The 14624-nt window shown below is 40.3% G+C and overlaps 1 protein-coding gene across 10 annotated transcripts in view; it reads right to left on the bottom strand.

The window, feature by feature from the left end:
* AKAP9 (A-kinase anchoring protein 9) overlaps nt 1-14624 on the bottom strand; it is a 969300-nt gene that overhangs the window by 334160 nt on the left and 620516 nt on the right. For all 10 annotated transcript variants that reach the window (XM_069211620.1, XM_069211621.1, XM_069211624.1 and 7 more), the window contains one exon: nt 8529-8741. In XM_069211620.1, coding sequence (XP_069067721.1) covers nt 8529-8741 — 213 coding nt within the window. The remainder of the gene's footprint in view (nt 1-8528; nt 8742-14624) is intronic.

Raw genomic sequence — 14624 nt, 5'->3', positions numbered from 1 at the left:
GTACGCTCCTCTTGGTCTTTGAGGGTGCAATAGATGTGTATATAATATATTTATATATATGTATATATGTATATATCTTTGTGTATATACTTGATGTGTGTATATATTTTAAAAGAGAGAGTTATATATATATATATATATAAAAGATTTACAGTTATTCATGCAATGTTGTGTATTTTTACAATATAATGGGATGTTGCCTTGCTCTTTCATTGCATTGCCTGGTTGTTCTCATGCACGTAAAAAATGATTGGTACTGACGTCCGCACGTCGTCGAGGACCTCTTATTGCCTGTATGACGTCAGATGGCGTCGCGTGGGCTAGAGTGACGTCCTCGTCGACGTGCAGAGACTAGTAAGAAGATTTCCGTCGAATGCTGGCGCCATGGGAGTATTCATTAGGTGAGGAATCCACAGGTAGCTAATGTATCCACCAGAAAATTCGTTACCGAAGGTAAGTAACTCGTTCTTTTGGACAACAATGTGATCAGGGTTTTTTTGAGCCCCAAAATAAATGTTGAGCTAGATAGTTCTAGGAGGTGAAAAATAAGTATCTGGAACAATTAAGGGTCGTGGTCACAATAAGTACAGGAACTCTGACAAAATAATTTTTAATAAGGATAATCCATCTAATCCAGTGGTTCCCAACCTTTTGACTTCTGTGGACCCCACTTTATCATTAATCGAACCCAGGGACCCCCACTAAATCATCAATGGAATCTGGGGACCCCCCACTGAGTCATTACTGTAAGATTGGGACCTAACCTAATTTGTCAATATTTATTAATATTTTTTAATTTTCTTAGCAGTCGCGGACCCCCTGAGAAGGCTTTGCGGACCCCCAGGGGTCCCCGGACCGCAGGTTGGGAACCACTGATCTAATCAACAACATGGAGGACTACAACTAATTGATAAATTCCATGTATTATGACAGGGAGTACTTGTAAGTGAGCCAAAATGAGATGATATAATTGCAGGGAATCTCTGCCTCAACATAAATGACAGATGTTAACTACCCTCAAATTCACTTATTGAAGAGTTCCTGCTTATAGGATCCGGGTCTTCTTGTTTAACCTATAGTTGGATTCCAGAGAAACCCTAAATGTTCTGAAGGACTATGTTAGAATCTGGTCTTGAAACTGTAACTTCATTCACAAATTGACCAAATGGATAGCGAGTTCAGGGGTTTGTACTTGGAGAATGCCTTTCCCGCGCAGAGTTCGCCTTATCCCCAAAAAGTCTGGCACAAGCAAAGAGAATGTCCATCCAAGCATGTCGATGGAGGGCCACGCTGGTACCAACTGCCCTGCCTAAAGAACCTGTCAAGTCCAGTCCACATGGGATCGAAAACTTAGCGCATCACAACCATCCTGAATGGCCTGGGACAGAATAGTCCCAGCTTCCTTCAAAATAATGGACAGAATGTGGGTCACGTCACGGGATCCCACAGGGCATGGGAATAACGTCCCAAAAGACAAGGTGTTCACAAATCAGAGGCCCAGGCTGACAAAAGAATACTCTTTTTTTTATGCCTGAACCTGTGGATGAGTTTTGACTTTCTATCAGGTGGCTCAAAGGGGAACACATTCGGGTTAATTTTGCTCGCAGAGGCCTGCACCACCACTTTCAGAAGCATGGTGTTAAGACAAAAAGTATAGATGTCACAACGGATGAAGAATGGCAATCTGGAGATTCACTGATAGCCCTGAGCAGGGTTTGGCCCAGGTCCCCAACAAAACAGCTATGAAGGCCTCATGAAATGAAAGGACAGTCTCAGCCGCAGTGAGACCAGACTGGAGCACCTCCGTCTGGAGATTGGTTTGACCTCCTGCATGGGCAGCTCGAGGTCTGGCCCATCTGCAGCCTGCAAAACCACCATTGGAAAAGATGCAACCAGCAAGGAGTGAGGTTCCACCAGGAGAGGTTCAATTGGGTAACCCCTCAGCTTCATGGCTGCAGAAGGAGCAGACAGAGAAAATAAGAGCATCATTGTTGGAACTCTTGGATCTGGGCAAGAGTAACTCCAGGCCCAGGGAACTGGGGCTGGCACGGAGGGTGAATTGGAGCTTGCTTTGCAGAAAAGCTGCAAGGGCGGGTCCTAGAGAAGCAACGTCCATGAGCCACGTCTAGAGACTTAGTGAGGAATGATGCAGAATGAACCCTACTTGGATTTCGTTTTCCTGGACCTTCCTAATCTGGATGAAGGGCTGTCAGTGAGCAGCCACAGGAATGAGTCCGGTATCGACCCCAGCCCCGGGACTTCAACTAACGCAGGTCTTCAGGGTGACAAAAAGCTTCGCCTCACACTCCCAGATAGCCTTGGGGTGCATCTGGGCTCAGTCACTTCAGGCCATGGAGAAGTGGGGCAACCACAGGCAGACCACATGCAGACCAGTTCTCAGACATCTGTCAAATGCACACCCCCTACAAGGGTTAAACCCTGTAGATTTGATGGAAGTCATCTCCTGCACACTGGTAGAGAATCTTTTTTTTTTTAAAGTGTTCAAAGGCCAGAAGTAGCTTCGGATTTGATTCAGTTGATGCTGAAACAAAGGGACTATTGTCTGTATGTATGGTGGTGCCTATACTGCAGTGAAAAATCCATATTGAAAGAACATTTTGAATGACACCAACACCATGTTTCCCCAATTTAACAATATACTTAAATTACAAAGGCAATGCAAACAAACGTTTGTTGAAAAGAGATTTTTTTTCGGATTAAAAGATGAATTACTATACAGTCTGATATTTTAATAATAAAACAGAATAGAAATCGTTCCTTTAAAATAGAAATTAAAAAGAAGAGTTCCAATTTAGATGCGATAATGTCCTATTTACGCATGTCCTTATAACCTATTTTTGTCTTGTGGAGCTGCTTGAAGTCCAAAATGGAAGAACATGCTAAGGCCCTTACATGAAAAGGGGACATTTTAGAAGGTTTGAGTTAAGTGTGACCAGAGTCCATGCTAGAAGAGTCTGATGGTTTTACAACCGCATTTGTTAATTACGTTTTTGTGTTTTGTTTATAGATTTAATTGTTTATTTTATTTGAACTACCTCTCCTGATGAGAGGAGATGGTCTATTAAAAAAACGCGGAGTTAAGCAACCAATGAGCAATGTTGGTTCCACTGAACATTCAATATGACTGAAACATGAAAATACATGAGTTGAAATCAGTGGCAATAAAATAATAAGGATTGTTGGTTTCCACAAAAGGATATGATTAATTCGTGTTTTTCCGTCTAAAAAAAGTACTTCGGACCTGATCTAATTTTTGAGTAACTTAACTCTGCCCGTCATTATGTCTGCCACCATGACAGACTATCATCTGGTCAATGTAGAAAATTTTCTGTAAACAGCTGCTATCGGTTTTGATGGCCATGGACCAAACATTTAAAAGTTTTTTGTATTTCTGAAGGAAGCTCCTGTTTGGGATGTTTCTCCCAAGGTGTGAGGGATTTTATTTTTTTTCTTCTGTCCCTCATTGCCAGGTTTTTCTTCTTTAAATAGGAAAGATAGTATAATGCTCTTCACCTGATGACCCCCTACTCTACCTGTCAAAAAATGAAGTGGGGTTACTGAGTACTCTTATCTGTATATTAGGCCCTATATCCTTCTCAATACATGTTCTACACCTTGCCTACAGGACAAAAGACATCTCCTCTAAGATGCTAAACTTAACTCACCTGCATTCATACGTTTTGATGGTTGTACAAGTTAATGACAAAAATAAACTTGAACAAGTATTAACTTTCATTTTCACTGAAGGTATTTCCACAAATTATTCATCTAGAAAAGCATTCACCAGGTTGAGAAAACCAACCTGGCGAATTTCCTTCTTAGCAAAAAACTAATAATAGTAGTTTATTTTGCCCAAAATGTTTTCCCTACCCCACCTGATGGATTATTTTTCTTATCCAAGGGGTTGGAGTGTTCCTCTCTTACCACCATTCAACCATGTCATCTTAACAGACTCGCCCTCATCCAGCTTCCTTCCTCCCATACCTCCCTTGCCAGCATGTCTCCTTTTCTTTCCTTTCGTTTACAGCCAGATTCCCCTTTCCACTCCTTACTACTTGCCTTTGTTTTTTTTCCCTGTAACAAAAGGTACATTTTACTGCACAAACTTCCCCTACTCCAAATTAGAGATTAGGTTAAGCTTATTTATGAAGCACATCTATCTGCTCATTCAAAATATTAGCCTGGCAGTCCCCAACACCAAAAAAAATGAAAAAGTGACAAACATCCTAGACATTGCAATCTTGAGACAGAAAGGAGTTTGGCTGAGTCCAGTGAAGAGAGCTTCTCTGAGAGCATTCTGTACATTGACAATCTTAGAATGGATGGAGATGGAAGAAAATGGTGCATGGGGAAGCTTGGCTGGCCAATCAGGTTGGACTGTAGACACCAGAGGGTTGCACATTCACCCACTAACATCCCTGTGGTGACCTAAGGCAATTTAATAGCTTCCAAAGTAATGTCTGACCAACTACATAGGCAGAAGGGATAAGTTCAGTATACTTATCATAATCAAAACATTCCTACAGATACACAGGCAATAAATCACATTTTGGTGTCTTACTCCAGTCTTAAATACTTGGAGTAGAATGGTAAACTTAACCATAAACAATCAATCCATATGTCTAAGGCCAGTAGTTCAAAAGATCTGCTTATAGGGAATAACATTATTGGTGTGTTCCAGAGCAGTAGTTATGGCGTAAGGCACGTGATCTCTCATATCTGTTGAGAAGGGCAAAAACATCAAATCCTAATGAGATTCTCATTCTCTGGCCCACTTTTCACACAGTTGTTTTTGCTCACTCTGGCACTACAGATAACTGACAGCCAGGTGCAGACTGGTTCTGCCCCCAAAGGGAAGAATCCAGCAAGAATTGGTAGGCCATGTGCCTTCTGAATGGAAACACAAGCAACCCCATCACTAGTGTTGATCCAACATTAACTTTAATTTGAAGGTTACTGAGCTTAATCAGAACAATCTGTCCGATTCCATTTTAATGCCATTACTCCTCAGAGGATGTGGTCTGTGGCACATATTTCAAGGACTATCTGTACTGCTCCTCGCTGGAAAGAACACAATGCCAATGTGTTTTATTGACATTTTACTTTGTCTTGCCTTGTGATACACACTTCTCTACTAAAGTCGTAGAATACCCTTGATGTTTCCATACCAGTGACTTAAAATAACAGTAAACGCAAAGTTTCAGACAACGTACAAGACCTCATGTATTATTTTTTCAGATTGTTCTGAGTGTTCATGTTCATTTTTAGGGCCGAGCCTGCGTCGCTTGTGCATGCGTTTCGCTAAGCGAGGCGCTTTAGTAATTAAAAAAGGCTCGGAGCCTCGTCCATGTCAGTGTCTGTCATTGGTTAGTGGGCTTGCCTGTTAGATTCTGCTTGATTTTATTAGTGGAAGGCATGCATATGTCATGCCTTTTCCAGTGGATAGCCCTCCTCGAGGGCATCGACCAAGTACAGAAAACATGCGAGGCTCGCTGGTTTCTGACAGACTCGTGGACTACTTTTTCTCAATTTTCCCAGCGCGATCTCGCTTGGAAGAAGTCGAGCGCTTGTTACACAGTTAATTGCACTTTTTTCCCAGTTAGTGCATAAATGCACTTTTGCCGATAGGTTTCATTACCAGTGAAAAGTCGGGTTAGGAGCTTACAACGCTATCAGCTCTAACACGAGCAAACGTGATACCCGCTGCATTGCAAATGCTTGTTAGAATTTGCAACCACAATATCTTTCTGATGAGCTTCAAATAGTGTTACTTCCTAGAGTTCAGAAAGGGAGACATTGTTGGACGTCTTGTTACATTTGTAGATGGCCCGAACACCAAAATCAGGGCAAAAAAGGCCAGGTCTTATTAATAAATAAAGACAGAGAGCTTAGTTTATTAGCTTGAAAAGTCTTAACTAGTAAAGGTGGGTGAACATCCACAAAGCATCCTCAGTCATTGTGGCCCCTCTATGGAACACATTAGACATTTACATATACAGGCAAATTAACCTGTTGAAGAAAAGCCGAAACTCTTCTCTATACCATAACTAAACCTATACACTTTTTCTTTTGCAGCTTGAGGTGTATTAGCCACCTAATAACTACAATACCTAGATGCATTCAGATGATTTGCCTGATGTGTTAAAAAATCCTACAAATGCACTACAATACAGACGTAGTTTACAATGCACTGCCACAGCTCTATCAGTACTCTGCATGGGGGAAGAGCTTATGATTCAACATGCTTTCTGGCTTGATGCATCATTGGTGTTTCGTCCCTGATAATCTAGATCTGTTTCCAATACTATAAATTTGCATTCTAATTCTGGACATAATATTAATCTCATTGTTCCTGTCTAAACAGAATCATAGGTTGCACATGGCCCTTCTGCCTCATTGTGCTCCCCATTAATCATCTGAGAAATCTGTACACAGCAGGAAATCCCACTTTGTGGCTGGTGGTTTTGGGCTCTTCACAAAGCACCCACCCCTGGCCACCTTGGAGGTAAAGATCATTTCCTTCGGATGTACTCTGTGCTCCCAAATTAAAACAGGTGGGGACTGGCCACTCTTATTTTGTGTCAAGTTAAGGAAACTACTTGAAGGAAGGAGGACCCAGGTCTGAGGGACTAATGACGCTTCTGACCAAGGTGGCATCACAATAGTTTCTGGCAGGCCTGCTTCTCAATTTTGTGCAAAACTACCACACCAAAAAGGAGGCTTTGAGGAAGAATTTGTATTCACTCACCACCTGTTCCAATCTCATTTCTATGGGCAAGAAGCTACCCTGAGACTAAAGGTTCTAATTTAGTGCACAGCACACATCTATATTTGACCCTTGGTAAAGTGGTCAATGGAGATTTCTGATATCACAAAACAAAGGAAAATTCTAGAATGACTGTTGTTCGTGAGATTGTCAGTGATGCAGAAACAACTGAGTAAAGATACTGCTTGGCTCCCTTAATATATTAGGTATGACTCGAAGTATCTTGGTTGTGTTCCATCCGCATTTTTGAAGAACTGGAATAAAATCTATAACTTTAGGGTTTGGGATAGAGGTATAATCATTTTGTGGTCCCATGACTTAGCCGGACATGAGCTGCTGAAAAATTCACATTTCATTCCAGTTGCCTTTGGAATTTGAAGGCAACCTAAAAATACGTGTATCATCCTAACTTTAAGAAAACAATTGATTTGTGTTTAAATTTATCATCCAATTTGACTGGCTTCTCGGGACCTGAATAGAATGGGATTTGTATGTCTATATCAAATGTTTGATGATGACAATGTAGCCGGAAATAAGGGTCTGAGTAAATTATGGCTCACTTGCCTGCTGATTGCCATGTGGGTAGATAAAACACAGAGAAATGTTCCCACTAATGTAATGGATGCTTTAGAAACCAGTCAAATATAATAACATTTGGATCACGTGTGTGGCAGATGATCAAGACCCTCGTGCTGAAGACCCAGAAGGTGGCATAGTAAGCTTTGGAGGAATGAGAATTGCAGGACAAGTACATAATAAGTATGGTATCCCATGCAGGAACAACGGAACAAAACAGAGTCAGTGGAAAGATTGGTAATAACTCAGGCCGCAAAAAAAAAAACCAAAAACTGTTTCTTGTCTGAAAAGCCTCTAAGTCGATCAAAATGAACTGCACAGATTTGTTTGAATAAAGCATACGATGGAGCTCATGAACTAAGATACTGCTTTTCTATTTGTGCTGTACAAAACAAGCTCCAATTATATTTGTCCGCAAATGAAGCCTGACAGGGGACCACACTTAGGAGTAATTTATCTTTTGTTTAACACACAGATCTCAAAATGTGGATACTTCAAGTCTTGTGGTTGCAAGTAGATCATATTTTTCTTACTCTTTTGCCTAATTCTTTTTCCTTTTTTTTCCAAACAATCCTATTGCCAACTTTATAAACAAATAAAACAGCCAAGTGGCACACTTTCAATAACAGAGTAATAAAAGAATTGAGATTACAGGACAAAAGACCAACATGGGCCCTGTTTGGCCATTCCCAGGTCATTACCAAATATCGAAACACAATTGAGATTCTAAAGCACCCGCTATCCAAAGATTAGTTGGAAAATAGCTGGGACTGCTCCAGGAACACATTTTCTAGTTAATCGCTTGCTGAAAAATGGAAGTAATCAATACAGTCTGAAATATACTATGGAAGAAATTTGAAAAGAGCTACACATTAAAACATCGGATTATAGTGTAAATATTTTTTTTCCATTGAAGTGGCTAATGAAATATGGGTGCAAACCTCACAAGCTCGATCATTAATTGAAAACGGACCATTACAATGATATAATTACGACCAGCAACCCAAAACGAGTCCGAATATATAGCGTGTGTATGAAATGTCACTGAAACTTAGACTTCGAATGTGTAAATGGATTAATATAGAAATACCAAGAACTACCAGAAACAAATGAGACATGCTAATATAAGACAACTTGACACAGAGAGGATGAGAGAAATACATACGCAGCTCAGCCGGTCCTGCGTCTGCCTTCATTGCATTCTTTTGCCTTGAGAGCAGCTCCCTTTCATCCTGAACCAGCTGCCGCTCCTCCTCGAGTTCCTGCAACCTGTTACCTGTACTTTGTAGCTCTTGTTCAAGGCGGTGAATTAAATCTGTTTTTTCCTGCACTTGCTTTTCAAGAGAAACACGATCATCTGAGTATCCGTCCAGGAGGCCTGTGTAAAAAAAAAAAAAATGGTCACTGGGGATCAATTCTTTGGGATAAACTTCACACTTGCACAAACTATATGCTCTGATTACAAAATCTGGCATAGATTTACAAGAAATTAAATTAGCCTCACCTTGAATGTTATAACTCATTGAATCATGGAAGTAGCTACCGCTACCACAACAGCAGCAACTGTAATCAAAGGGGTTGTTTCCCTTCCTTACACCCTGGCCCATTACAACCTTGTTACGTTACTGCACGGACGTCCATGTTCCGCTTTTGCACAAGTTATCAAATCTACACATTTAAATATGCCTGCATGAAATCAATGATCTTAAAATTGGGCAATAAGGAACCACGCACGTCATGAGAATATATAAGCAGATTTACAAAAGATGGGTACTGGTCTCACTTTTAACAAGTTTAGAGGCTATACTTAACTTAAAAATGTGTGTTCTCTCGTTAATGAAAAAGTTTTGATTTAGAATCACATAGTTACAATAAAGGAATCCTATTTTCAGCTACTTTAGAAGTACTTGATGGGAGCTGTTGGGTTGTTTAAATAAAAGCATACACCAGTTACCCAGGAATGTGACAGCATCATAGGAGGCAGATGGAAATGGCCTCAGAAAATCTCTAAATAAAAAAATATGAAGCCTTACATGATATTCTTACACACCCCTAATAGAAATAGCTCTTCCTAATCAGTATTTATAACACCACTGCTCGATTAGTCACACCATACTATTTAATTTTGATTAGCCATAAACCAGATCTTGAATGTTCATGAATGGATACAGTTTATCAAATAGATCTGACTTTTCTTGTCCATAGAATGCACCACAATGTCATGTGCACCTTTTGCGATCTTGCAAAAGGGAGTGCCTAGCACACATCCTGTCATCTCAGTCTCCTTGCTGAGTAGTAACAGAGGGATATATAAGCAATTTATACAATTACCACTGGATAAACCTGAGACATGTCTGGTATATGACGTTAAAAGTGGATTGAAAGTTTGAGTTATCCTCTAAGCTGGATCTCTGCACCCAACAATGAAAACAGACTTTTATAAATGACAGACTGATCGGATTATATGACTGTCTCCCTCTGTGGTGTGCAACACACTCCATATCTACAAACTTAAAAGTTCTAAAAACCTCTGAAAAAAGTGCTAAAAAACAATTGTAGACCTCATCTGAGGTTGACTTCAAACCTCAACAGTGGTTGAAGATCTCACTAATCACAATCTATTCAGTACTAAATACTTTAAGAGAAATGTTGTATCATTAACACCAAACGCAACGTAAGAACAAAAACTGTGGTTGCTTTAGTATTCCAAACAACTAACCACTAAAAGAAAAGCAAGAAAACTGCCTGGTTAAAGCCTAGAGAAGTCACTTATAATCTGTTAGAAAATTGAAAGAAAATGATTGCTTCAAAACAAATATATCGCTAATATGACAAGGCACCTGCAAAAGAAACACATCACAACTCAATCATTATCTACTAGAAAGCACTGAATCTTCAACAAGTAACTCATTCCACTCTGCAATGATAAGGTTACTCAATTTAAATAACAGTGCTTCTAGTAGATACAATCTTCCTCCACACACATCATCTTCTGAATTCTCCTTCCATGGTTCATACTGGTCCTGAAAAACCTTTACCCAGGAATATCTCTCCAGTGCTGCCAGGTGGAGTCACACTGCTGCATCCACAAATCCATCTCTTAACTTGACAACATCAGAGTATATTAGCTGCCAGCAGGTGCACTGACTTAATTTTGATACAGCACAGAGACAGAGAAAGAGCAACAAACATGGCATATAATGTGTCTGCATGCATGATGACCTTATTAATCACAACATTAATTCACTGGGAAGAAAGGAGGGTCATGAGGGACCTGCCAGAAGATTGTACACCTACCGGAATTATTACTGATAAGAACGTTTTTCTTCTAATCAATACATCTTCACACAGAGTCCTCACCTCATGAATGCGTCCCAAAGCAATACATACCCGTATGATGGGATTATGCAGTTCTGGTTAATCAAGGTAGTCATGGAACACAGCTCATACAAAGTCCCAGTCAATGCACGCCTGAGATATGAGGAATTAGTAGTTGGTAAAAGTATGCAAGGATGACTAGGAAGCTGACCCGCATATGTTGGCAACGGGGATGCGTCTGGAGAGATCCTTGGAGGTGCCCATATATGTCATGGTTTGGGTAGGAATGCCTCTGGAGAATAGTCTTTGTTAGGGATCTTGATGCAAGGGATGAAACAAAGCAAAACGGTGCATTTGCTTGCCACCTTGCCTTTCATAGCTCTAGAAAATACCATAAAGAGCTTGCTATTTACTCTGTCTTGCCACATGTAGTCGATGTAGTATGACACAACAAACCTAGAATCTGTTCTATACAGATGCTCCTCCTAACTGGTTATATGTGGAAAGTAGAAAAAGATGGAGAGGTAACAGACTGTCCCATTTGAAATGCTGATACAATCTTGGATAAGAAGGATGGGCAGGTACAAATGGAAAACTTATGAATGGGTTGTCCTGATTTCAGAGGATGTGTTTTAAATTCAGTGAAGTTTTCTCAGTGTTTTCCACAACCTTTGGAAATCAGTGTTTATCTGTGTTTATTAAGATGCATAAATAGACAAAAACTGTCTTGTACGTGTTTACAAAACATGTTTTTGCAGTGCTCAGTATAAAGAACATATTTAATTTTAAGTATAGGTTTTGCATGGTATGTAGTGTCTTCTCACTGGCAGTGTGTCCACTGTTTTAAGCATAGAATGTCTGTGTCCCCATGGCAAATATCTCACTTTAAGTTAGACCAGACATTTCAACACACATCACATCATCTTCTGGGATTTGAAAATATGTTAACATTGTAACTATAGGCTGAAAAACCCAAGTTGTAAAGTGCAATCAGGTAAAAAGCCAGGATTTGGTGAAGATATCAAACTAAACAATGGGACACCTCTATGAATTATGTTGGCATGGATAAAGTTCTGCCATGTTTTTACCACTATCCATGTGCATAGTAACAGCACTTTTTCACATGTACCTATCACTACATCCTGTATTAAATGTTTAAAGCCTAGGGTGTTTGGCAGGTGATCTGCCATCAGTTCTAAATGTTTAGAAAAGGGGGATGAAGTATCAAAGGGTTTTACCCATATCTGTGGGTAAATATAGTAGTATATACTGGCAAATATTCTTATGAGCCAAACACTGGTGAAATAATTAAACACTGCCAAAGGAACAAATATGACTTTAATATTCCGCAATTTTCTACAATGTATAAAGTAATTATATCAGAACAATATTTATTCTAACCCTGCCCCTTTAATCCAAGCACACAGAAAAAGTATTTTACTGACATCTCTAAATATCAAAACTTAGAGTAATCTTGGACCAGTCTTTAATGCTGCTACCATGTATAATATTACATTGTGTTGGTCCGGTTAGAAAGAAATAAAAAATAATTTTTCTCGCTTTCCTATCTTTAAATGGCTTTTTAGTTTGTGTAGGTGTTAATCGGTGTTTATGTATTTACACTGATTACGGCTGTTTCCCTTTTGGTTGGGTTTTATTAATTAATTATTATAGGTTTAAAACTTAAACAGGATAGCCTACTTATCCGGTAGGAAATAGTGAAAGGGTGACGAACTGACAGGAAATTGCTTTCTCCCATTCACTGAGATGAAGTTACTGTAGTCAACAAAACTGCATTCAAGGCAAGAAGTTGAACCGGGTGGCCATAAACCTAAAGACAAGATTAACACTTGTGGTAAGATCTTTGAACCATTATGGCCAGAATGGATTAATGCTGCATCAATGGACACGTCATTGTATAAGGTGACTTCAGATGGTCATGGCGGGGGAAGAAGACTTGGGTGGGGTGGCAGCAGTGGTCCTAGTGAACTTTGAAAAGGCATTTGATTCCACCCACCTGCCCTTTATGTTACAGATCTTGGAATGCACAAAGTCTGGGCCACGCAATCCACAATATATCCAGAACTTCTACCACCCCCCATAAGTGCGAGTGAATGGTACCCTGTTCCCGTAGGGAAATCACAATTATGACCCCCCACCTACCCAGAAAAAAACATTTGAAAAAAATATTAGCAGGGGGTTTGCACAGAACCCTTTTCATCCACTGGTCACTTGTGCCATGCACATTATTTTTCCACCCTTTGCAGGATGGGGCAAAAGTAGCTTCCTTAAGGCAAAGAGCTACATTTGATCTCAAGAAGCACACAACACAGAAGCCTGTGCAACTTTCTGCATAGGCATGTTTCCTGTGAAAATCCACAGTGCTACCACTCACAGTGAAGAACGCCAAAGGCAGAAGTAGACTTTACTTCTGCTGTTGGCTTACTTCACAGGGAGTGGCTACATTGTGAAGATCACCTGCCACACAGGAGGAGTCTTCTGTTGCAGTGGCTACTATGTGAATGTATGCTTTTATTGAATAAAGGTAGATTTTTGTCTTCAGGAAATTACTTTTGTAGTGGCAATGGCCCAGCAGCTTCCCATACAATTATGTTTTGGAAAAGCCATGACAAATATATGCTGTGGTATTGGGTATGTGGCAAGGTGAAGTAATGCTTTGTTTTTTGCCTTTTTATAGTGTCTTTAGAGAAGCTGCTTTGATAAGGTAAGTGCTTTTGTTTTTTACAATTGCGTATTTGAACAAATACTTCTGCCTTCCTACATATGACAGTGTTGTTCAAGAAAGGTTTTAGACAGTCAGCAGGGATGGCCTCTCAGTGGATGACTGCTACCCAGGCTCTAACATGAGTTTTGGAGGATAGCTCTAGGGTAGGATCAGATAATGAGACAGCACACGAGGAAGAGGAAAATTGATCATAATATTGCAAAATGATTTTATAGTCCGCGGAGTTCCATCGATGACTGGTCTTCCCGTGATTCTGGGGAAAATGGTCATGATAGTCGTGAAATCCCTTCACAAGAACAGTCTGGGCAGTGGAGTGACCGTAGCAGGATAGACCAACCGAGGGCACAGCCATATGTGACAGCAAGCGCAGGCGGAGTGCTCTTTGCAGCCCCTCAATTTAGAGCATCCTTAAATTCTCCAGTCGGTTGATACAGCATTTGTTTTGCCAAATGATTATATCCATCTCTTTTTCGATGTTGACTTCCTTTAGGAAATTGTGCAACAAACAAATGTGCTTGCAGAACAATTTCTGAGGAACCATGGAGGCACTGTTACGTCTCATTCTAGGACACACCGGCGGACACCTACTTCACTTGAGGAGGTGCAGAAATTATTTGGGCCTTATGCTCAAAATGGGGATAGTGCACAAACCAAACTTGCAGTCCTACTGCTCTACTCACACGGTTTGGGAAAGGCACATTTTCGCACTGGAATGAGCAGAGATTGGTTTTTGCTATTGCAGTGTATGCTGCATTGCCCTGGGACTATCCAGACGATGACAGGTTGTTCAAAATTCAGCATGTTGTGGAACATTTGTCTGGCAGGTCTCCAGAGAATTCTACTCTTGAAAGAATATAGTCATTGATGAGTCTGATTCTGTACAAATGGCAGCTGCAGTTCAGGCAGTACATACCAAGTAAAAGAGTTTGTTATGTATACAGCTTGAGAGTATATGCAGGGAAGGAGTCTGCTCTACATTCTGCAGATTGCCCTTTAATCACAGCAAAGATTTATGGGAGCTTGTCCCACCACTCCTTCACAAAGGTTATAACCTTTAAGTGAACAACTTCTGTAAGGGAGTAGAGCTGTTCAGTAGGTTGCACGAAGCTGACGCTGTTGCATGTGGTACAGTTTGATGTCACTGAAAAGGATTCCCTCAGGAGCTTGTTTGTAAGAAGCTCAAAAAATCTAAGAGCA

Source organism: Pleurodeles waltl, chromosome 10 (assembly GCF_031143425.1).
Source record: "Pleurodeles waltl isolate 20211129_DDA chromosome 10, aPleWal1.hap1.20221129, whole genome shotgun sequence".
In the NCBI taxonomy this organism is placed as follows: Eukaryota; Metazoa; Chordata; class Amphibia; order Caudata; family Salamandridae; genus Pleurodeles; species Pleurodeles waltl.
This window is presented reverse-complemented; position numbering and strand designations above follow the sequence as displayed.